Source organism: Typopeltis vanoorti, chromosome 1 (genome assembly GCF_054136105.1).
Source record: "Typopeltis vanoorti isolate ZY-2024b chromosome 1, IOZ_Tvanoo_1.0, whole genome shotgun sequence".
NCBI classification, from domain to species: domain Eukaryota; kingdom Metazoa; phylum Arthropoda; class Arachnida; order Uropygi; family Thelyphonidae; genus Typopeltis; species Typopeltis vanoorti.
The window spans coordinates 163,062,678-163,088,995 of NC_143549.1; the positions used below are offsets into that span (position 1 = coordinate 163,062,678).

General features: G+C 34.7%; 1 protein-coding gene across 7 annotated transcripts in view; it reads right to left on the minus strand.

Moving 5' to 3' along the window:
* LOC150110591 (kinesin-like protein KIF14) overlaps positions 1-26,318 on the minus strand; it is a 716,770-nt gene that overhangs the window by 249,811 nt on the left and 440,641 nt on the right. For all 7 annotated transcript variants that reach the window (XM_090399877.1, XM_090399854.1, XM_090399845.1 and 4 more), the window contains 2 exons: positions 14,858-14,998; positions 2,087-2,181 (listed from right to left, as the gene is read on the minus strand). In XM_090399877.1, the coding sequence (XP_090256003.1) occupies positions 2,087-2,181; positions 14,858-14,998 (236 nt within the window). The remainder of the gene's footprint in view (positions 1-2,086; positions 2,182-14,857; positions 14,999-26,318) is intronic.

Sequence of the window (26,318 nt, forward strand, 5' to 3'; positions counted from 1 at the left end):
ACGCCACTGTCATCCTGAATGGATCCGATTATCGCCTCAAGATCTGTGCATTATTAGATTGTAATACTTACTCTGAACTTCAAAGAAACCCCAAAAGAGAACTACATAACCGGACAAATAATCTCAAATCCACCTCAGAATTATCTAGGAATATCTGCTTATTGCTCCGCTCTCTTCATCCACTTATGCCCCCGTTTATATGGCCTTGCGAAGATCCACAAAGAAAACACTCCTCTTAGACCAATAGTTGTAGGCATTGACTTCCCTACATACAATCTCTCGAAATATCTCTCTGTCTCCTTAAAACATCTCACAGAAAAATCCTTTTCACATATCATCAAAAACTTAGCTGATTTTGTCTCGAAGATAAAGAACATCCAACTTAACAAAGCAGAAAGCATGGTAAGCTTCGACATAGTCTTCGACTATTCACCAATGTTCCAACCCAGGAAGTACCTAATCTTTTAAAAAAACAAGTTATCTAAAAAGATTTTCGCCTTACTTGTGCATTGTGTGGATTCAGGCTACTTCTTATTTGAAAAGAAGATCTACAAACAGAACAGCAGTTCGGCAATGGGTAGCCATTGTCTCCGGTGCTAGCTGGAAGATTTTGAGGAAAAGGCCATTTCCTCAGTGGCAACGAAACCCAAAATCTGGCTATGTTACACGGACGATATTTTCCTAATTTAGGAGCATGGCCCAGAAAACTTACAAACCTTTCTGGATCATTTAAATAATTTTCATCGAAATATAAACTTCACATCCAAACCAGAAGATAATGGTGTTTTAGCTTTTCTAGATGTAAAACTTACTAGAACAACACATAGTCTCAAGATTTCCATCTTTAGAAAGCCAACACACACCGATAGATACCCACATGCTTCGTTTCACCACTACCCCCACGCCCAGAAATGAGGAATTATTTCCACACTAGCTCATCGGACGAGATACTTGTTGTCAGAATAAGAGGAACTTCAACAAGAACTTAGTTGCTTCAAAAGAACTTCCTTAAATAATGGTTACTCTCCTAAAAATATCTATAATTGTCGTACACTTTAGCTACAAAGTGTACGTAATCAACATAGTAATGAAGATAACCCAACAGCCTATATCTCCTTACTGTATATAAGTTCTCTTTCTCCTAAACTAGCGAAAATCCTGAAGAAATTTAATGTTAAAACATATTTCTCCACCTTTCCAAAACTCCGATCTTACCTCAGTCAACCAAAAGTAAAACACAACCTTCTTCAGTTCCCAGGAGTATACAAAATCATTTGCAGTTGCGGCAAACCATATTATGGCCAGATAGAAAAGTCTATCTCTCTCCGGCTAGAAGAACACCAACATGACATTTCTTATAACAGAGTCCATGCTAGTGCCTTATCCAGCCACATTTTATTCTCGGCCAATACCAATGTTGAATGACGACAACATCAAATAGACTGGAACTCAACTTCAAACATCCATAAATGCTCCGATGAATTAGAAAGACATATCTTGGAATTCAAAGACATAGCTTTCGACCCTGCCCATCTAAACAGCAATATAGGTTTTGGTGCACTCATGATATCATTCACATGCACAGTGCTTCACGTCAGAACTAATGCTTAGACTCGATTTCAAACACAACTACTACTTGTTCTAAACTCTGTTTTCGTCTAAAGTACAATATATTTTTAAGATGTTGTTTTCTCCCTGGTACTGTATTTACCTGACAAAGTCAGAATTTCCGATGAAACTAGTAGTGAAACCTTATTAAATCTCTTGTATTTTTTCTTGATATTTAAGTCAGTTAATAATTTTAAATGTCATTTAACCGAGTCAATTACTCTGTAAATAAATAAATATATATATATATATATATATATGTGACTGCTTAAAAATGTTATTAAACCATTACATGAATCTACAAGGGGTGGGGAGCAATGATTTGCTATATGAGAATATGATACACAACAGTGGTCTAGAACCTAACATGTCGTATGACCTGGGTATGATAGCTCATACGACATTATTATCAGCCATCCAAATCCAAAAATTAAATTAAATAAAATAAAATAGAAAAGAAATAAACATTTCAACTTACATGCTTGGAAAATGAAGTGTACTGGAATCTTTCTCCCAAATATCAGTCACATCAAACAAATCTTCAAAGGAAGATCCATTCTTAAAATTATTTCCCTGAAAAGAGATCGCTTTAAATATGAAATTAAAAAAATAAAAAAATGAATGACAACAAATGGACTGATTTAAAATATAATTCTAAATTAAAGCAACATCAGAATCAACTTTATGCAAATAAAACTGTCAATTCTTATATGAATTTCTCCCTCCCCCCTTTTCCCCACAGCCATAGCATTTGATATCCATATCCTAACGAGATTTCTCTATGTGGCATAACTTCACACACACTACTGCTTCCACAAATGAAAAGTCAGCTTCGAGCATTATATAAGTATATATAATTTTGTTTTGTTTCAGAGTGAGACCAGATTGCAAATATGTCATCCACAAAACATAGCCAAATACGAAGTCAAGGAGAAATGTTAAAAATCCAATCCTCTAAATGCTCCATAAAATAATCAGCCAGAGCAGGTGATATAGGACTACTTTCAATATGCTGAAATAATTTATTATGCCAAGTAAAATAGCTGGCATTTATAGTAAACTTGAATAAATTAATGATGTAAACAGGAAAATCTAATTGTAAAAGATGAAGTTTCTTGAAGTGGTATATTTGTAAATAATGAAACTCCATCAAAGGAAACCATTTCAGACTCTTGAAGATATTTTGCCAAATAATAAGTATGAGATCATATGCAATTAACTATTGGACATAATGAATATCCAATTTGTGTACCATAAATATGCGAAAGACGAGCGTGGGAGGTTCCACTCTCACATACACAGCTCATTGTACCTCAACTTAAATGCATTCACTGTCCTTGCACTCATCACACTTTCAGGCAATGCATTCCAATCATCCACCACTCTCCATGCAAAAAATCTCCTCACCCCTTACTCACACCCACCTTATACAGCTTCCAGGGATGGCCTCTCATTCTCCCTATAAGATATTCTATGAAAAATCTCATCCATGCTAATCTGGTAATTACCCCTTATTAACTTATATGTCATCCATGGAAACTGAGCAAGAATGTAGTCAGCAAGGGTGTTAGAACTAGGTTTTTTACTTGAAGAGTGGTGTTCAATGAGTGGAATAAGCTGACAGAGTCTGTTGTGGGTGCCATGACTGTGAATAAGTTCAAAGCAAAGTATGATAGATACTGTGCGAATGCTGAATAGTTCTTGACATGATGTTTAGGGTCTCTCTCGATGAGTCTAAGGACTCCTTGGAGTTGCCCATAATAATAATAAGTCTCGATCATGTCTTATTATTACGATCAGAAACAGTCAACTGTGTCTGGACCCACTCCAACAGCTCATCATCCTTTTGAAAACCTGGTGACCAAATCTGTGCACAGTAATCCATGTGCAGCCTAATCAAAGTCTTGTATAATGGAATCATAACATCCTTACTTTTACATGTCAGTATTCTCCACATCATTCCCATAATCTGCTGTGTCTTCCTGACAATTTTAGCAAAATGTCCATGAAATCTGAAGCCTCTATCCATCACAACCTCCAAGTCCTTCATCTCCTCCAAAATATCCCTCATCAATCAACAGTGTGCATCCTATCTTTACTTCCCAAATTTTAACCTTACACTTTGCAACATTAAACTGACATTCCCACACACTCACCCATTCAGACAAATCTATTTAAGTCCTCTTGCAAAGCTACATCTGCCTTACTTCTAATCTCTCCCCCCCAATTTTGCATCATCTGCAAACAAATGTATATCACCATTTTAGCCCTTTCCAATGTCATTTACATACAAATTAAACAACAATGGCCCCAAAAACAGAACCCTGGGGGCACACCACTAGTGACTTTCCTCTTTACTTACCATACACAACCTGGTGATACCTATCAGACAGCCAATCTCCAATCTACTATCCAACCCCATCTATTCCAGTTTAACTACTAGTTTGTCATGTGGTAATCTATTGAAAGCCTTTGCAAAATCTAAATACACTACTGGATATACATCTCCCTTGTCCAATGCATTTGTCACTTTGTTATAATAAGTAAGCAGATTACTAAAACACAATCTTCCTTTAGCAAACCCATGCTGTCCACCTAGTTCTGAATCCTTGTCCTCACTAGCTTCTCCAACACCTTCACCACAACTCCAGACAAGGAGATTGGCCCTATAATTCAAAGCCTCGGTCTTATCATCTCTTTTATGAAGCAGAACAATTTTGCCATCTTTCTATTCCTCTCGGACCTGGGTTAATCTAAGACTCATGTTAAAAATGTACAGAAACCTCCCTAGCGGACTAGGTGGATGAAAGAGTGAGACCAAATCGCACTTCTTATCCATGTTATTCAATGGGTGTTACAGAATTCTATAGCCATCATGGCCGGTTGGGAGGTTAAAGCTGTTGTTACTGCCTGGAATGTTCCTAAAGACATGCAGTGATATACCACCAAGTCCCATGGTCTTGTTAACATCAAGTTTGCTCATTTCCTCATACTTCTTACTCACCATCAGTGGTTCCTACCCCCCCCCCCCCGCGCTTTTTTTTTCCACTGCTCTCAAGTACTGCATTATGTCACAATCACAAGGACAGATACTTTAATGAACTGTTCATTTAACACCTCTACTATATTCTCCTCAGTGTTTATCATTCTCCCATTTTCACTGACCAACATCATCCTCTCATAATCATTCTTGCTTCTACTGGTCACATATCGAAAAAATTCTAGGATTTCTTTTAGCATCATTGCTAACTGCTACTCATACTGCACATTTGCTACTCTTACTAAGTGAGTCACCTTCTCTGCTTGCTTGCATCACCTCTTCAGTCAACCATTTTATAGCTAAGTTATTTAATCTCGCATCCAGATAATTCCTGAATAAAAAACAAGCTGCATTGATTTCCTTCCTGTGCAATTCTTCATTTTATTATATATCATGCAAAATGTCTCCTTAGTTTGTCATAATCACCTGCCTTATAGTTTCACATATAACTTTTTCTCATGAAAGGTTGTGATATGGCTGGCCATCACCCAAGTGATCACTTCGTGATCACTTTCGCCAAATGGAGGAAGATGTGACACTTCATTTACAACATCTTCTGATGAGATAATCAAATCCAAAACCCTCGAGCCACATGTTGGCTCTGTTATATCCGCTTAAGGTGATTATCCCTTAAAAACTCAAGAAATGGGGTGCTTAAGGGTCAAAGCTGTATAACTGAGAGGAGACCTCCACATAGCCTTTAAAGGAATGCAGAGAACCGACCAGGGCTTCTGACCTAATGTCCAATCCTCACCTTCTCGTGGTGCACCCTGTTGGGTATCTACTTTGATACTGAACGAACGAGGATGGGCTGGCAATTTGGAATTTAGCCGACCAAATTGTATTCTTATTGGTTAAACCAAAATAAAAAATGATGGTACAACATGACAAAATTTCATGCCGGCTGGGGCGTCGCCCAGTTAAACAAGGCCCCCGTTGTTTTCGCCAGGGAACCAGGGCGAACAGCGAAAAGTCAGCTACTGGAACAAATCTGAAAACAAACCCCAACTCAACATCACCAGAGTTAAAGATCGGTAACTATGAACGTAAGAAGCCTGAATGCCAAAGAAATGGAGCTAGCTGAGGAATTAGATAAGTACCAGATCGACATAATAGAGGTGACTGAAACAAAAAAGACCAAAACTGGTGATATCTTTCTGAGCAATAAATACCAAATGTTATATTCAGGCAATGACAATCAAGGAAAAGAAGGAGTAGCCATAGTATTCAACACAAAATACGAGGCTAATCTTCTTGAATGGCAGTCAGTCTCAAGTAGAGTAATGTGGGCAAATATGAGAATGGGGAACTGGACAATGAGACTTATTTGTGCCTATGGTCCCACAGAAGGTTCTACTAAGGTAGAAGTGGAGGAATTTTTTGAGGCTTTAGAAAAAGCAACTGACACAATGAAAAAGGAAAAGTTGGTCCTTGTTTGGGATCTAAATAGTAGAGTAGGAAATGATTGTGAGACATACAAAAATATTTTGGGAAAATTTGGAAAAAAGAGCAAAGCTAATAATAATGGCAAATATCTGTTGGATTTCTGTTCAGGACATGGACTGGTTATTACTAACACCATGTTCCAACATAAAAATGTGCACAAATTCACATGGAGAGAAGAGGCTAGGAATAAGAAAAGTCTCATTGACTATGTTATTGTTGATAGTGATGTTTTCTCCCTGGTGCAGAACACCAGAGTGTACAGAGGATTTGAAATTGGAAGTGATCACTATTTAGTCTTGAGCAGAATAAAATTGAATTTCATATTGAAAAGAATAACATGTAAGAAAGTTTTAAAGCGAATAAAAGTTGAGCAGCTCTCAGATGTGAACTGTAGACTAAAATAGAGAAATATTATTGAAAAGAAAATGAAAGAGTTTGAGAACAGGAATCAAACCTTGGAGATTCAGTGGCAAACTCTGAAGGAAACATTGATTGATTCTGCCAGAGAGGCATGTGGTGAGGTTGTGTGCAAGGATAAAAAAATCAGAACTCCCTGGTGGACACAGGAAGTTAAAGAGGCAGTGAAGGAAAAGAAGAAAGCATATCAAAAGTTCCTGGCAAATAAGTCAGCTTTTACTCTTACAGAATACAGAGACAAATGTAAGAAAGCTAAACAGTGTGTAAAACTAGCTAAACAAAAGTCATGGGAGGACTTTGGCAAGAATATAGAAAATAAATATCAAGAAGGTGGCAAAATATTCTGGAGGTTGTTGAAGAAGCTTAGGAATGGAGGAAAGAGTGCTGTAAAAGGAATTAGAGATGAGAAAGGTGAAATGAAAACAGGAGAAAAAGATATCCTTGAAGTATGGAGTAATTACTTTGAAAAACTGCTAAATGAAACAAGCAGTGATGACAGCACAGTGATAAAAAACACTGACCAGGCATGCAGTCAGGAATACATATCCATACTTGAAGTAGAAAAAGCCATCAAAGGCTTGAAATGTGGAAAGGCAGCAGGAGTAGATGATATTCGACCAGAAATGCTGAAGTATGGTGGTATAAGAGTCTTACAGTGGCTGCACTGCATAGTTCAGAAAGCCTGGACAGAGGTACGAATTCCCGATGATTGGAGTAGAGCACTCATAGTACCCATATATAAAAAGGGAAATAAAACTAAATGTGAGAATTACAGAGGTATTTCCCTACTGAGTTCCTGGCAAGATCTATGCAAGTATAATTGAGAAACGGTTGAGAAGAATTGTGGAAGAAAAGCTTGATGAAGAACAAGCTGGATTCAGGCCAAATAGAGGCTGTCAGGATCAGCTCTTCACTTTACGACAAATAGTCGAGAAAGCATGGGAATATAACAAAGATCTGTATTTAAGTTTTGTCGATTTGGAAAAGGCATATGACAAGGTGCCAAGAGAGAAGCAATTCAATACGCTGCAGTTATATGGTGTCAATGGGGCATTATATCAAGCAATACTTAGTCTTTATTTGAGTTGTGAGTCAGCAGTTAGAATTGAAGGAAGTACAGGAAGATGGTTTAATGTTAAATCTGGTGTGAGACAAGGATGTACATTATCTCCTCTGTTATTCATTATCTATATGGATCACATTATGAAGGAATGTGGTATTAAACCTGATATCAAAATTGAAGATGTTAATGTCAGCTCTTTGCTTTATGCAGACGATGTTATACTTCTAAATAAATCTGCTACAAGTCTGCAAGATTCTCTGACTAAATTGAATGACTGTTGTAATAGATATGTCATGAAGGTCAGCAATAAAAAGACAGACAATGAAAATAGGCAGAATCATTGAAAATGTCAACTGTGTTGTGAATGGAGAACCTGTGGAACAAGTAAAACATTTCAGCTACTTAGGCACGATTTTTACTGAAGATGGTAAACTAAATATAGAAATAGACAACAGAATCAGCAAAGCTGGTATCGTGGGAAGTCAATTGAATAAATTCATATGGAATAAGAAAGAAATTAGTCGGAACACTAAATTAGCTGTATACAAGACAGTGTTCAAACCAATTTTAACTTATGGATCTGAGAGCTGGGTCAGAAGTAAAACACTTGACCAAAGACTAGAGACCGCAGATATGAGAGTCCTGAGAAAGATTAGAGGCGTGAACAGATGGCATCAATGGCAATATCATATTAAAAATGAGGATATTAGGAAAGAACTTGACATTGTCAGCATCCAGGAATGTGTTAGCAGAGCTAATCTCAGATGGTATGGTCACTTAAATAGAATGGGAGAGGAAATATTAGCAAAACAAGTGTTCTCTGCCAGGTTGGCAGGAAAACGACCCAGAGGAAGACCAAGATATAGGTGGATTGATACGGTACAAAGTGCCTTAGATGATAGAAATATAAGATCTGATAATGTTGGAGTCTTGACAAGTAACAGACTGATTTGGAGGAAAATTGTAGATAGGAAGTTAGTAATGATGTAATTTTTTCATGTAGTACTGTCATATCCTGTACACCCTTTGTGGGTACATGGCAGGAATTTGATGATGATGATGAAACTCAAGAAATTTATTCTCTTTGGTTTCCGATGCTGCCTCTTCATTCCAATCTATATTACCATAATTGAAATCACACATAACGATCACCTTTTTATTATCAGCCAGACCAATTTGTCTAAACATTTCCTTCCACATTACCAGGTCTATAGTAACACCTTACTAAACATTTCATCGTGTCCACCTCCACTTCATACCATCATTATCATCAAATTCCTGACATGTACCCTCAAGGGGTGTACAGGATATGATAGTACTACATGAAAGATTTACATCATTACTAACTTCCTATCTACAATTTTCATCCAAATCAGTCTATTACTTGTCAAGACTCCAACATTATCAGATCTTATATTTCTATCGTCTAAGGCACTTTCTACGTTATCAATCCACCTATATCTTGGTCTTCCTCTGCATCGTTTTCCTGCCAACCTTGCAGAGAACACTTGTTTTGCTAATCTTTCCTTGCTTAAGTGACCATACTAGCTGAGATTAGCTCTGCTAATGCTTTCCTGGATGCTGACAATGTCAAGTTCTTTCCTAATATCCTCGTTTTTAATATGATATTGCCATTGATGCCATCTGTTCATGCCTATAATCTTTCTCAGGACTCTCATATCTACGGTCTCTAGTCTTTGGTTAAGTGTTTTACTTTTGACCCAGCTCTCAGATCAATAAGTTAAAACTAGTTTTAACACTATCTTGTATACAGCTACTTTAGTGTTCCAACTAATATCTCTCTTATTCCATATGAATTTATTTAATTGACTTCCTACCATACCAGCTTTGTTGATTCTGTTGTATATTTCCATATTTAATTTACAATCTTCACTGAAAATCGTGCCTAATTAAATGAAATGTTTTACTTGTTCCACAGGTTCTCCATTCACAACACAGTTGACATTTTCAATGATTCTGCCTATTTTCATTGTCTTTGTCTTTTTATTGCTGACCTTCATACCATATCTATTACAACAGCTATTCAATTTAGTCAGAGAATCTTGCAGACTTGTAGCAGATTTATTTAGAAGTATAACATCGTCTGCATAAAGCAAAGAGCTGACATTAACATCTCCAATTTTGATATCATGTTTAATACCACTTTCCTTCATAATGTGATCCATATAGATAATGAATAACAGAGGGGATAATGTACAACCTTGTCTCACACCAGATTTAATATTAAACCATCCTCCTGTACTTCCTTCAATTCTAACTGCTGACTTACAACTCAAATACAGACTAAGTATTGCTTGATATAATGCCCAATTGACACCATATAACTGTAGCGTATTGAATAGCTTCTCTCTTGGCACCTTGTCATTTGCCTTTTCCAGATAGACAACACTTAAATACAGATCTTTGTTATATTCCCACGCTTTCTCAACTATTTGTCGTAAAGTGAAGATCTGATTCTGACAGCCTCTATTTGGCCTGAATCCAGCTTGTTCTTCCACAATTCTTCTCAACCGTTTCTCAACTATACTTGCATAGATCTTGCCAGAAACACTAAGTAAGAAAATACCCCTGTAATTCTCACATTAAGTTTTATTTCCCTTTTTTATCTATAGGTACTATTCGAGTTCTGCTCCAATCATCAGGAATTTGTCTTTCTGAACTATGCAGTGTAGCCACTGTATAGTGGCTACACCATACTTCAGCATAGAAATGCTGAAGTATGGTGGTATAAGACTTTTATACCACCATACTTCAGCATTTCTGGTCGAATATCATCTACTCCTGCTGCCTTTCCACATTTCAAGCCTTTGATGACTTTTTCTGCTTCAAGTATGGCTATGTTTTCCTGACTGTATGCCTGTTGAGTGTTTTTTTTTTTACCACAGTGCTCTCACTGATTGTTTCATTTAACAATTTTTCAAAGTAATTACTCCATACTTCAAGGATATCTTTTTCTCACGTTTTCTTGTCACCTTTATCATTTCTAACTCCTTTTATAGCACTCTTTTCTCTATTTCTAAGCTTCTTCAACAGCCTCCAGAATATCTTACCATCTTCTTGATATTTATTTTCTATGTTCTTGCCAAAGTCCTCCCATGACTTTTGTTTAGCTAGTTTTACACAGTGTTTCGCTTTCTTACATTCATCTCTGTATTCTATAAGAGCACAAGCTGATTTATTTGCCAGGAACTTTTGATATGCTTTCTTCTTTTCCTTCACTGCCTCTTTAACTTCCTGTATTCACCATGGAGTTCTGATTTTTCCATCCTTGCAGACAATTTCACCACATGCCTCTCTGGCTGAATCAATCAGGGTTTTCTTCAAGGCTTGCCACTGAATCTCCAAGGTTTGGTTCCTGTTCTCAAACTCTTTCATTTTTTCTTCAATAATCTTTGTGTATTTTAGTCTACAGTTCACATCTGAGAGCTGCTCAACTTTTATTCGCTTTAAAACTTTCTTACATGTTGATCTTTTCAATATGAAATTCAATTTTATCCTGCTCAAGACTAAATAGTAATCACTTCCAATTACAAATCCTATGTACATTCAGGTGTCCTGCACCAGGGAGAAAACATCACTATCAACAATAACATAGTCAATGAGACTTTTCTTATTCCTTGCCTCTTCTCTCAATGTGAATTTGTGCACATTTTTATGTTGGAACATGGTGTCAGTAATAACCAGTCCATGTCCTAAGCAGAAATCCAACAGGTATTTGCTATTATCATTAGCCTTGCTCTTTTCTCCAAATTTTCCCAAAATATTTTTGTATGTTTGACAATCATTTCCTACTCTGCTATTTAGATCCCCAATAAGGACCAACTTTTCCTTTTTCATTGTGTCAGTTGCTTTTTCTAAAGCCTCAAAAAATTCTTCCACTTCTACCTTAGTAGAACCTTCAGTGGGACCATAGCACAACTAAGTCTCATTGTCCAATTCTCCATTCTCCATATTAGCCCGCATCACTGTACTTGAGACTTCCTGCCATTCAAGAAGGTTAGCCTCGTATTTAGTGTTGAATACTATGGCTACTCCTTTTCCTTGATTGTCATTTCCTAAACATAACATTTTGTATTTATTGCTCAGAAAGATCTCACCAGTTATTCTTTTTTGTTTCAGTCACCCCTATTATGTCGATCTGGTACGTATCTAATTCTTCAGCTAGTTCCATTTCTTTGCCATTCAGGCTTCTTATGTTGATAGTATCTATCTTTAACTCTGGTGATGTTGAGTTGGGGTGCATTTTCAGTAGCTGACTTTTCGCTGTTCGCCCTGGTTCCCTGGCGAAAACAATGAGAGCCTTGTTTAACCGGGCGATGCCCCAGCCGGCATGAAATTTTGTCAAGTTGTACCATCATTTTGTATATTGGTTTAAGCCAATAAGAATACAATTTGGTCGGCTAAATCCCAAATTGCCAGCCCACCCTCATTCGTTCAGTATATAGATAGATACCCAACAGAGTGCACTACGAGAAGGTGACGATTGGACATTAGTTCAGAAGCCTTGGTCGGTTCCCCACATTCCTTTAAAGGCCATGTGGAGGTCTCCTCTCAGTTATACAGCTTTGACCCTTAAGCATCCCTACTTCATGCCATACTGCTTCAAAACCACTGTCAGTATTTGCTTCTTACATCTCCACCCTAGATGAGTAAAACTCCTCTGCCATCATCAATAACACTTCTCCTTTTTTGCTTTGTCTTTCTTTGTGAAAAACTACATATCCCTCCATCTCTATTCCTTTCAGAATGTGATCTTCGTTCAACCATTTCTCACTTATACCAACAGTTTTGAGAGAACAAACTCTATTCATGCTATAATTTCATTCCTCTTGTTTTGAATACTTCTAGCATTTGTAAACATACACATTATCTCATTTCTGTTTCTATAACAAGTTCTACTAACCCCACTTCTCAGACATGACTCTCTACACTTTTCCCTGTCCATTCCTGTTTATCATCACTGATATTATACCCCTTCCCAAACCTAAATATCACCCCAACATCCTTGACTGTCTTAATCCTTTCTTGCGCACTCACACATCTACTCCTGAAACCATCATCTACACTTTTCATGCAGTGTCCCTTTGTCCATCCTGACCAGCCCCCATTTCCCTGTCCATCTTGTGTTCCTTCTCTCTTATTCTCTTCACTCACACTACTCAACTCTCCATTCACTAACTTGCCTAACTTACTCTCATGTTCTTCCACACTACCAACCCCACCACCACTACTTCTTGCTTCTTCAGGTGTTACATTCACTTCAATCATTCTCTTTCTTGCAGTTGCTCCAACTGACATACCAAATCAATTCAAATGTAGCCCATCTTTCATACAGCTCTATCTGCTCCTCAAATTTATCCCACACATTCACAAAATGAACTCCTTTTGGAATAATCGCCAAGTGAGTATACAAAAGGTAACTTATTATATCAGTATATGAACACCAGGAGTATCAGGAACAAAGGAGTAGAATTTGTTGCCTTCATGAGACTTGGCTCTAAGAGGAAGATAAAATCTTATTTCTTATTGGAATTTTGCTTGCTGTTTTACTTAGGTATGACAAGTTTCAGGTGCACCAGATTTTTTATATTCCTGTGTGTACCAGTAAAGAAGGGGGGGGGGTGAAGCTAATATTTGGAGGAGCTAAGTAAGCTATAATTTTGTTGCAATTTAAACATAGTATAAACATATTATTCATGTAGTATTCTGTTGAAGTTCTTTTTATTATTCATTATATGGCCCCATGACTATCAAACACAAACATCCTTCTTAATCCATGAACACATACAGTTCACCACTGAAATAGAAAATAACATTGTTTACCACGAGAACACGCACACACACGTCCTACTTCTATATATCAAACAGAAACTAGGTCTCATTACTACCCTTTAAAACACAATCTTAGTTTTCTCTGATGAGCATGCTTTAGAGAATGAATATCACATAAGTGAAACATTTACGAAGAATGATTACAGCATGAAAAATATCAAGAGATTTATTCACAAGAATACCATAGCCATTTCATATGGTAAAGGAATATCACAAAATACTTCACAAATATGTTTATGCTACATATTAATATTCAAAAAAGCCTACTTTGCAACTCTGAGTCAGAATTGGTACACAGCTGTGTGATTCAATGATTATTCATTTGAAACATGTCACAAATGGCTGCAAAGGTATCCCTTCCTTATATTACACCAAAACTTGAATAGAAATTCAAAGCAGTTAATCATCAAAATCTCCACAGAATGAACACTTTAGGAATATTCAGGAAATAGGTGGCTCATTTAAACCTACATAACATATGGTTTAAGGGACAAAGGATAACTTTTAAATCAACCAAGCTAGAAATAAAAGAACTGTGGAACATTTATTTCATTTTATTTCATGCAAAACATCAGGACTACAAAGAATTATGCCAACAGATAATTTTTTTTTTCTTTAATTATTTATTCTAGTTATGTATTTGAGTGTGTGTGGTTAATTTTGATTTATTCACTACACTTTTAACTATATTTGTCCCTCACCAAAAGTCAAGCTATGTTGACAGGTGGTAAGTTATAACATATTTTCGTGAATCAATGTGGTTTTCAGCTCGTCTATATAAATAATTAACTGACTTAAACACCGAGAAAAAAAATACAAAAGATTTAATAAGGTTTCACTACTAGCTTCAAAACTAGGTTTCACTACTAGCTTGGAAATGCCGACTTCGTCAGGTGAATACAGTACCATGGAGAAAACAACATCTTAAAAATATCTTGTACTTTAGACAAAAACACATATTCTTCTAATGATGACCTTGACATGAATGTCAAAACACTTAAGTATTTATTTTAAATTTAAATTATTACTCTAACAGTAGTTGTTTGGACAATTTTGTCATAATGTCATGGTATCCTGTACGTCCCTTAAAGGTACATATCAAATTTGATAACATGAATGAGAGGTACTGTTTAAGACTGTGATTAAAATAGTGAATAAATTTGTCCAGTTTACAATAGTCTAATAATAATAATAATGTGTGATGTTTAACAAATTGTCATGTAACATGTTCAAATTCTGAAATTAACTTAAAACCTTAAATAACACCTTTTAAAATTACATATTCCATTTACAGAGTACACTTGATTTTCTTATTTATATGGAATAATTAATTTTATGTTATTTCAGTGATCATAGAAACATGTATGTTTTTATTTTGAAAAAACAACAACAAAAAGAAAACTTTTTTCCCCCCCTTAATATAATTTTACCTGAGGCAGAGCTTTCATTCTATCCAACCTTCTACAAAATTCTGAAGCTGTCCAGAATGTTGCAATCCCATGATTTCGTTTTTGCACCTTTATCATTTCTTCTAAGCCATTATCAGTAAGCATGTGACAATAACTAAATGTCTAGAAGAAAATTTTCTTTAATGAATAAACTACAGTAATCAGTCAATTTATGAAAAATATTAATTTAAAATTATACTGATTTAAGCATATTGCTTTATCCCTATGCACATTTGAGAAATATGCAAGATCCATTCTTATTTGCAATTATAAATGTTTGATATTGCACACCACAAAATTATTATTATTATTATTTTTTTTAACTGGAAATGGAATTATAGCGACTACAGCTATGAAGCTAGTATGCTACATCTGATTTGCATGCCATGATTATTCCGCAATGAAAGGGTTTGCTACCTCCATATGAGACAAGATAATTTGCTTTCTGTTGACAGATTATTATAAAAGGTATCTCTCATCCTACATAGAATTCAAACTGTGATCTTCCCATAAGCACTCACCTTGAAACCACACTACAGAGATTAATGATTCCACATATACCTAGTAAGCGACACTTTGATTACATCAAAATTTTATCAAATTCTCTACAAAAAAAAAAAGTTGTCTTTATTCACAATCTTCTCTCTTCCATCATCTATGTGGATGATGATGAGGCCGAATGAACTCTTTCCACTTCTGTCTGTCCCTGGAGAGACGGAACAATTCTGTCCAGTTTCGTGTTACTTGTTGTGATTTGGTTTTCAGGTCCTCTTTTATTTTGTCTATCCTCTATCCATCTAATTCTGGGCTACCCTTTAGATCTTTACCTTCCATTGTTGTATTCAGGGCTTTAGTTGGTAATCTTTCTGTTCCCATTCTGGTCACATGGCCAAACCATCGCAGTCTTCTTTCTTGGATTTTGTCTATTATTGTTATTTCTTGTTTTAGTCATTTCCTTTTGTCTTCCTTTCTTAGTCTATCCAGCAGAGATAGTAATCTTCTTGGTCAACCCATTTCAGTAGTTAATATTTTTTTCTTTTCAGCCTTTTTGAGATTCCAGCATTCACTTGCATAGAAGAGTACTGGAAGGACCATTGTTTCATAGATTCTTACTTTTGTTACTTATTTGATATCTCTTGACTCCCATATTTTATTTAGTCATCCAAAAGTTTGGAATGCTTGGCTAATTTGTCTGTCTATGTCTTTTGTAATTTCACCATTGTACTCAAATACTACTTTAAAGTGGTTGAAGTTTTCTGCCTGCTCTAGATTCTTACTATCAATTTCAACTTTCAGATTGGCATTTCTTTTTTCCTATTTGCATAATTTTTGTTTTGTCTATAATTAGATTAAATCCAATTTTTATACATTCTTCCTTTATCATAAATTCGTTGTATATGTTCCATGCTTGCAAATAATGCTATGTCATCTGCAAATTTTAAATTTGTTATATTTTTCCCATATATTTTGATTCTGGAGTCTTCTTTGTTTAAGGCCTTACTGGTAGCTTCTTCCAGTGTAAGAATGAACAGGTCTGGTGACTGATTGCATCTCTATCTTACTCCACTCTCTGTGTGGAACCAGTTGGTTAAGGTGTCCTCCACTTGTACTGCACTTTCATATTTCTTGTATAGATTCTTCATTATTCTTATAGTTTTGTTGGGAATTTCAAATTCTTTCACAGTTTCCCATAGTTTTCTTCTATGGATTGAATCAAATGCCTGACGAGTCTATGAAATTTATATAGCAACTTTGACTGTACTCTAGCGTCTTTTCTATTAGCTGTCTTAAGGTGAATAAATGATCAATTGTGCTTTGTCCTGGTCTGAAACTTCTCCCAAGGCGAGCTCTATATATGGCTTAATTTGTTTTTGGAGTACTTTTGTAAAAACCTTACTTGGAACACTGAGGAAGCTAATGCCTCTGTATTTATTACATTGTTTTATCTCTTTTTTTGTATATAGAAGTTATAAACTGATTAGGTCCACTCAGTAAGTATTGCTTCATTTTTGTTCTTTCAAATAATGTTTTTAATGGTTCTAGAAGTTATTGCTTTTAAGAATTCTGCATGTATCTGATTAAAACCAGGTGCTTTCCTACTTTCAAGTTTATCTATGCTGTGTACTATTATTTCTTTGGTAAAGATACGTTTCCTTTTCCATTTCAGTGGCTGGAATAATATCCTGACAGCTGTTTTTATTATAAAGTCTCTAAAGTATTCATCCCATTTGGTCATTATTTTTGTTTTACTTTCAATTTGTTGTCCCTCTATATGTCCACAAGTGTTTTGCTGAATATTGATCATTATCATTTTTGTTGTCCACGTCTTACTAATTTGATCTATTTGTTCATATAATCCATGAAGGTTATCCTCTTTTGATAGCTTCTCCAGCATTCTGCATTTTTCTTCTAACCAGTTATTCTTGTCTCTTTTAATTAGTTTTCTAATTTCTCTGGTTAATCTATTATATTCATTTCTGTTACAGTTCTGTTTTAATTTCATGCTTTTACTTTGATCACTTAACTTTTTTACTTCATTTAAGAAACAATCCTTTTTACTTTCTCTTTCTGTCTAACCTATTGTATTATTTGCTGATTTTAACATTATTTCCTTTAATTTGCACCAATGTTCTTCGATGCTTATGTTCTGTTTTGGTAGTTCCTTCAGGTTTTTATCTAGTTCTAGTTGATATTTTCTTAGAATATTGTCTTGGAGTTTATTTACATTCAATCTCCTTTTACACTCTAGAAGTGCTTTCAGATTTTAACTTTATTCTTAGGTTTGTTAGTACTAGCTTATTTTCTGATCCACAGTCTGCAGCAAAGGATCTGCAATATACTTGATTTCCATCTTTGGTTTACAATAATATAGTCAATCATATTCTTGGTTTGTCTGTCTGGTGATATCCATGTCCATTTTCTTTGCAGTTTTGGTTGTTTAAAAAGAGTGTTGGTTATTGTTCGTCTATTATTTGAGCAGAAATTTAGCAGTCTTTCACCATGCTCATTGCTTTCTACATACTCATACTGTCCAATTACTCTTGGCCAGGTATCCCAAGTCTTTGCCTATTTTCACATTTAAGCCATCCATTACAATTAGGAGATTTTGACTTGATGTCTGATGTAATGCTTTTTGCAGATTTGTATAGAACTCCTCAATATCTTCTTCTGATGATGTTGAAGTTGGTGAGTATACTTGATTGTAGAAGATCTACAATCTAGATCTTCAATAAAGAACTTTTTTTTTTTTAAGCAACATCATTAACAATATTGTTAAATTGTGAATGAAGAATTTTATGATTATTAATACTTCCTTCATGATTTAACATGGATTGCATTTCCTGAGCTAAGTTTGCTCCTAAGTAAATTGTAATTTAAACACTTACTGTTTTTTGTTCATTGAAATAATTGTAATTTTTTTTAGTTATTTATCTTATATAAATTCTTTATATTACCTTGTAAATGTATCCTAAGCGAACTGTAATAAATGCATTCATTTTATTTGTTGTTACTGAAAGTGAAAGTATTTTCTAAGGAACTCTGCTAATGTGATTTGATTGGCTGTCAGAAAACTATGTTATTTTGAGATAGCACATGCCTTAGCGTTGGAAATTGTACAATGATCACATGGGAATTTCGTTGTAAACTGAAAGTGTAAAGAAAAACAAGTTTGGGCAGGAAAAGAGAGAGTGGATTTTTATGAGATAGAGGAAGAAGGAACCAGAAGGAAAATGGAGAGAGAGTGTAAGAAGGTCGTGAGATGTGATCTATCCTGGGATTGTACGACGTAACTAAGATTTGCAAACTTCTTCCTATTTTAATGAATCTTACTCCGAACTCATATTTATTTATAGTTTCCTGTCACCTTGTGAAGGGATAATAATATGATCGAGATTTATCGTAAGATAAGTTATTACGAGCAAGAAAATACATTTTCTAGTCTTAACAAATAAGTTATTGAACTCAGGGATACTATAAATTTTGTGTTGCCTACAGTGAAAGATTATCGAGTGCCTAGAAGTGTTGTAAGAGTTTTCCATAATGTGCAAGCTTGATGATCATACTGGTAGGAATATCTATTCTATAACTAACGTGTGACAGTGTTGCTTGTGTCTGGAGAACTTGGTCAAATTTCGTGTTGCTGGAGCCAGCTAGTCATGCTTGAATGAGTGATATTATAAAACATTTTCCTTGTGAAACTAATGTGAGAAACTTCATTGAAGAATTAGTTTGCGTTTGAATGTGTTATCTCACAATGTATATCTAAATTCAAGATTGAGATTTTAATCCTCTAATAGATATTGATGATGCCAGCTCACTGTTTGATAAAATTGAAGTTTGTGATTACTCTATGAGACTATAAAAAGAATTACTTTTTAAGTGTTTTGCTGAATATTGTTGTTGTTGTTTAAGGTGAAACTACGTTGAAATCCTAACAGATAAGAATTGTGAAAGCCTTATATACATGTTCTAGCAGTAAATGATGCACTCAGCTGAGTAAAATCTAAATACTTTATTGCATGCATAAACTGTTTTCTAATTGTATTGATCTCAATAGAATTCTTGTTTCTTATGTAAGAATAATTTTGTGAGAGAATTAAATATCCTGTTTACCTTGATTCTTGTGCTTGCCTAATTTCAGTTTCATTGCACTGCTCATTAAAATACGAATCTTGCGGGAAACCCTAAGTAGCAGCAGAAATTATCGGCCTGCAGTGAGTTCACGTTAATGTTGTGCTAATTGATGCTCGATTCCTTCACAATAATTGTGTAATTTCAAACATAGAGTGGCGCAGTGAAATAAAAATTTTCTTTATGTTTGAATGTGGGATCAACCAACAGCTAGCAAATGTAAAGTTGGATGGACGACAAAACAAAGAAAATGGTGCAGCTGACAGGATTTTGATTCACTAATGATAATCGAGAAATAAGTTTTGTTGACATAATAGCTACTAAGAATTGATTCCTAAAAACTTTAATTGTAAATTTAATTGACTCATGATGAGTTGTTGTGAAACAATTAGGCAAAAGTAAATTTTAAATAGTCTTGACATTCATAATTGAATGAATTATAGAGTAACTGATAAACAGATATGAATGGAGGATAGCGAATTCTTCCGCACTGTAAATCCCCAACAAGTCTTTCCTCAGTTTTCAGGGGAAGAATCAGATGTTGTACTGTCCTTTTTTTTCCTTCGTTGAAAAGCTTAGAGAATTAGCAAACTGGACTGATTTTTAATCACTAATATTACTATAAAGTAAGTTGACTGGTAAGGCAAGGACGTTTTTATATTCATCTCCAGTGCTTAAGGAAACATTACAATATCAGAAGTTTAAAGACGTCTTAATTTCACAGTTCTCTAAATTGAGAAGTATTGGACCCAACTTATGGAAACTACAGAGGATCACACAAAAGGATAAAGAAAGTGTTACAGAGTTTTATAATCGCATGTTGACTCTTTCTAAAAGTTTGAACGTGTCTAATGAAGATAAACCTCATTTGGATTGGGCTGTTTTCAAGCAATTTTGCGAAGGTGTCAGACCAGAATTGAGAGGGACTGCGTACAAGAAGAAAATTAACACTTTAGAAGAATGTTTCAAAGTTGTCAAGGAAAAAGAACAAATGATAGGAGACTTTTGTCCCGTATCCAATTGAGGTCATGTGAATGTTATAAATAAGACTGATTATCCCTTAAACCAATCTGAAACTGGAAAGGAAAATAAAAGTGAAAAGGGAAAGAAGAATAATGGAAAAAATTCCTTAAATGTTAATCATATAGCTGAGAGTAAAGAACTTTCCAAGACAGTTTAAGTCTTGGAAAGTTCTTTACGCTTGGAAAGAACTTCCAAAACTTGCAAGTTCTTTCCAAGAGTAAAGAACTTACAAGGACAGTTTAATGCAAGAAATAAAAACCTTAATTCACCATGAAGTAAAATGATTACATCAACCAGTAATAGATCGCCTTGATGAAGTAATGAAGCAGCTGGTTGTTATTACTACAACCTTTCATGAAAACCACAACCCTACAACAGATGGAATCAACCTATATTAGCAAATCTGGACAAAGTGGTGCATGGATTAGAAAGACTCAATCTACAGATGCCTACTCATTACCTCTCAACCTCAAGCAAAGAAAGAGTATTTCTCCAATTATAACGATTCTCCAAGATGCTTTCGATGCCACAGGACTGGGCATATTGCTAGGAATTGTTTCGATGCTAAAGGAACATACTCAAGCAATGGATGGGATTTGAATTTTGGACAGATTCCTCACAAAGTGCATAGTAATCTTGATAACTCTTTTAAGATGAATGAATCAGTGATGAAAATCAGAGGAAATATCCAAGGGCATCAATGTAATATCTTACTAGATACAGGTTGCAATGCTTCAACTATCAGCAGAAGCTACCTCATGCATATAAAGCACAGAATATGGAAAAATATTATTAAATTGAGGAGACCAGTGAGAATTACTACTCTCTCTGACTCTACTTTTATGGTGTATAAGAAAGCTCATGTAAGGATTTTTCTACCAAATTTTGGGTTATTTGTTTGGCAGGATCTAGTAATTATTCCATCAACACCTAACTCAAGTTCTCACATCATTTTGGGAACTAACTTTTTGAAAAATTATTGCTTCTCATGTGACTTTTCTAAGGGTGAGATATCCATAATGAACAGAAGAAGAAATATCTGGAGAAATAATACACCTACAAATATTGAATGGAAGCAACTAACAGAAAGGCATGGTAAGATGAATGTGATACCACCTACAAGTAAAGTACAATTAACTACTAATGAGTCAATTGAAGATTTCAATGACTCAAATTCTGATAAACCTAATCAACCTCAAGCTAAACCTACCACAGACTTAACATTACAAGAGCAAATATCTACACCTGAATTAGAAGTTGGCAAAACAGATCAACTGATAATTGGAATCAACTTTGCTAAAGCAATTAGTTTACATCCAAGATCTAATAAGGCAAGAAGGAGGAGGGAGGAAAAGGACAAGTCTGACATACTATTCTACTTAGAAAATTCTTTGGAGAATGTATGGGGAAGGAAAAGAAATTATCCGGGAATGACAGATCGCAGAAGTACCATTAGAATGAAAAATCTGGTCATGAGACAATCAAGACACAATGCTAGAGACAGAAATGAGGGACTCTGCCCCGATGAGACATCCCCCATACTACAAAAATAAAGGACAACCTATTCCCAGTAATGAAAGCAAAATGAATCTAAGTAAAAATATAGAGAGATACAAAAATACTGACTGTAGTAATAAATTAGATTTTATTCATACTAGATATTATTTAAGACCTCGAAAGGGAGATAAGAAGTCTATTTTCTCCACTCGTTAATCTTGTGCGAAAAATTTTTCAGAGGAAAAATAAGCCTTTGTTGAATGAAGAATTTTATGATTATTAATACTTCATGATTTAACGTGGATTGCATTTCCTGAGCTAATTTTGCTCCTAAGTAAATTGTAATTTAAACACTTACTGTTTTTTGTTCATTGAAATAATTGTAATTTTTTTTTAGTTATTTATCTTATATAAATTCTTTATATTACCTTGTAAATGTATCCTAAGCGAACTGTAATAAATACATTTTATTTGTTGTTACTGAAAGTGAAAGTATTTTCTAAGGAACTCTGCTAATGTGATTTGATTGGTTGTCAGAAAACTACGTTATTTTGAGATAGCGCATGCCTTAGCGTTGAAAACTGTACAACGATCACATGGGAATTTCGTCGTAAACTGAAAGTGTGGAGAAAAACAAGTTTGGGCAGGAAAAGAGAGAGTGGATTTTTATGAGATAGAGGAAGAAGGAACCAGAAGGAAAATGGAGAGAGAGTGTAAGAAGGTCGTGAGATGTGATCTATCCTGGGATCGTACGACGTAACTAAGATTTGCAAACTTCTTCCTATTTTAATGAATCTTACTTCGAACTCATATTTATTTATAGTTTCCTGTCACCTTGTGAAGGAATTTACCCGAGTGAAGGAATAATAATATGATCGAGGTTTATTGTAAGATAAGTTATTACGAGCAAGAAAATACATTTTCTAGTCTTAACAAATAGGTTATTGAACTCAGGGATACTATAAATTTTGTGTTGCCTACAGTGGAAGATTATCGAGTGCCTAGAAGTGTTGTAAGAGTTTTCCATAATGTGCAAGCTTGATGATCATACTGGTAAGAATATCTATTCTATAACTAACGTGTGATAGTGTTGCCCGTGTGGAGAACTTGGTCAAATTTCGTGTTGCTGGAGCCAGCTAGTCAAGCTTGAATGAGTGATATTATAAAACATTTTCCTTGTGAAACTAATGTGAGAAACTTCATTGAAGAATTAGTTCGTGTTTGAATGTGTTTGAATCTCACAATGTATATGTAAATTCAAGATTGAGCCTTTTAAGAACTATTTTAATCCTCTAATAGATATTGATGATGCCAGCTCACTGTTTGATAAAATTGAAGTTTGTGATTACTCTATGAGACTAAAAAGAATTACTTTTTAAGTGTTTTGCTGAATATTGTTGTTGTTGTTGTTAAGGTGAAACTACGTTGAAATCCTAACAGATAAGAATTGTGAAAGCCTTATATACATGTTCTAGCAGTAAATGATGCACTCAGCTGAGTAAAATCTAAATACTTTATTGCATGCATAAACTGTTTTCTAATTGTATTGATCTCAATAGAATTCTTGTTTCTTATGTAAGAATAATTTTGTGAGAGAATTAAATATCCTGTTTACCTTGATTCTTGTGCTTGCCTAATTTCAGTTTCATTGCACTGCTCATTAAAATACGAATCTTGCAGGAAACCCTAAGTAGCAGCAGAAATTATCGGCCTGCAGTGAGCTCACGTTAATGTTGTGCTAATTGATGCTCGATTCCTTCACAATAATTGTGTAATTTCAAACAGAGTGGTGCAGTGAAATAAAAATTTTCTTTCTGTTTGAATGTGGGAACAACCAACAGCTAGCAAATGTAAAGTTGAATGAACGACAAAACCAACAATATTAAACATCTTCGGCTTTTCTTGGAACTTACACTCCAGCTGTATATATTCATAGGGAGTATACTTTCATCAATCTATTTTTTTATATGCAAATATTTATCTTTGAGTGATATTACCACATTTCTCTTTTTATTAGTTATCCATTTTTCCAAGGATGGGGTTGATATTAATTTCACTGGATATTCCATCCAGTGAAACTAGTATGAAGTAATCTTCACAGTGGACTTACATGGATATCAACCCAATCCTTTGAAAAATGGATTCTGAATAGGATGATCATGGGACATGAGACATTTGTGTAGAGCTAGAGCATTTCAGAACCTCAATATAATTCCACCTTTCCTTTTCATGGTACACAGCTTATCATGGCTAAGTAACTTGACTTCTCAGAAGAATAAAGCAGGCAGTTAATTCTATCTGTATTGTCTGCTATGCATGCAAATTACATATGCTCTTCTGGATTGTTTGTTTGGTGGGATAAAAAAAAAGTCTCTGGTAGGAAAAATCATGCTGTCTCCATATGAGGATAGCAAATTTACGTACAGCTGAAAGCCTTTAAAACATACTAGATAGATTTCAGAGGTCTTACCAAATGAAGGACATTTTTTGTCCTTCATTTGGTAAGATATGAAATGAATATAGCAGCAATACAAGAGGTGAGATGGACAAGGGAAGGAACTATGAAAAAATACAATGTTGTATTACTCTATAGCAGTGGTTCTTAATCTTTTTGAAGTCACGGAAGACTTTTGATTATAAGAAAAATTTGGGGAACACCAAAAGCATTAGGGTCATAAAACTAACAATAAAAATATGCATGGACTTGCCTTTTTATAAAAATGGAAGTTATTTTAATGTGATACTTGAGCTTGTCGGCTTTTGCAGAATTCAGCAATATCAGGTCTAATATGTGATATAGATACCATCATCTCTTTGTCTATATTAATAAGTCTTTCATGCTTTTTAGTTTTTATATTGGTTAATATCGAGAAACTGAATTTAATTTTTACAGTACGATCCATTGACAAGGTAACTAATTGTTCTTCTTGTAAAATTCACAACTCAGTGTATTAACTGTGCCAAATGGATTTCGTATCCAGTCATAATTGTGTATATTTAAGGAAGGAAAGTAACTTGAAATGTTTTCTTCCAATATTGTTAAATGTTTTGTTAAAACGGAAATAATTACCTCGACATTTTTATTATTGAGCAAAGGAAACATATTTTGATATGTGGTTTTTCCAAAGAGATACTTTTTTCTGAAAAGCTGACAATTTGCCAGTGGATGTCAAAATATTTTCATTTTCCCTTAATTACTTGTATTAACAATATTTAAGTAATTAAAAATATTGGCTAAATATGCCATTTTAGCATGCCAAATATCATTTTGAAGACATTTTTACAAAAGCATCTGTATCTTCATTTTGAAAAAAAGGCCAATAATTCATTCTTAAGTTCTAATATTCGGAATATCACTTTACTCCTGGATAACCATCTTATTTCAGTGTGCAAAAGCAAAGATTCATACTTGGCTTCCATAAATATGCAAAGTTTTTAAAGAGGTGTGCTTTTAAAGGTCTTGACTTGACTTGATGCAATTTACAACATTTACAACTTGGTCATTACACGTTTTAATATTGCTGGTAATGTTTTTGAAACTATGGATTCTCTGTGCAAAAAACAATGCATAGATATAATATATCCTGCAATAGCAGTCTTGAGTTGATCAGAGTAGCCAATTACACTGAGAATTGTGTCATGTGATATCTTTCACCAGTGGAACACTTGCAACCAGTTCGCAGAACACAAGTATTCCGGGGAACACCGGTTAAGAACAACTGCTCTATAGTATAATAAATAGATAAACATGAATGTGAAAAGGTTTCAGTATTGGGAAAAAAAAATTACAGTCATCTGTAATTGAATTTGAAACTTTTAATGAAAGAATACAAACCTCAAAGGAATCACTGTAGGGGGCAGAAATATTAATAACCTAAGATATGCAGATGACATGGTTCTTCTAGCTGAAAACAAATATGACCTCAAAACTCTTACAGATGAAATCTTCAAGTATAGCGAACAGTATGGCCTCAGTTTCAACTTCAAAAAGACAAAAATCATGATAATTTCAAGAGAAAAGAAAATACCAAAAATAAGCATCAATATAAAAGGATATAAATTAGAACAGTGCAAAAACACACATACCTCAGACACTTGATCACAGAGAATGGCAGGACAGAAGATGAAATTAGAAAAAGGATTGAAATTGCAAGGTCAACTTCCAACAGTATGAAAAATCTACAAACATCTAGAGAATTAAATCTGAAAACAAGACTAAGAATCTCCAAATGCTACATATGGTCTACATTATTACATGGAGTAGAGACATGGACACTCTCCAATCTGAGTG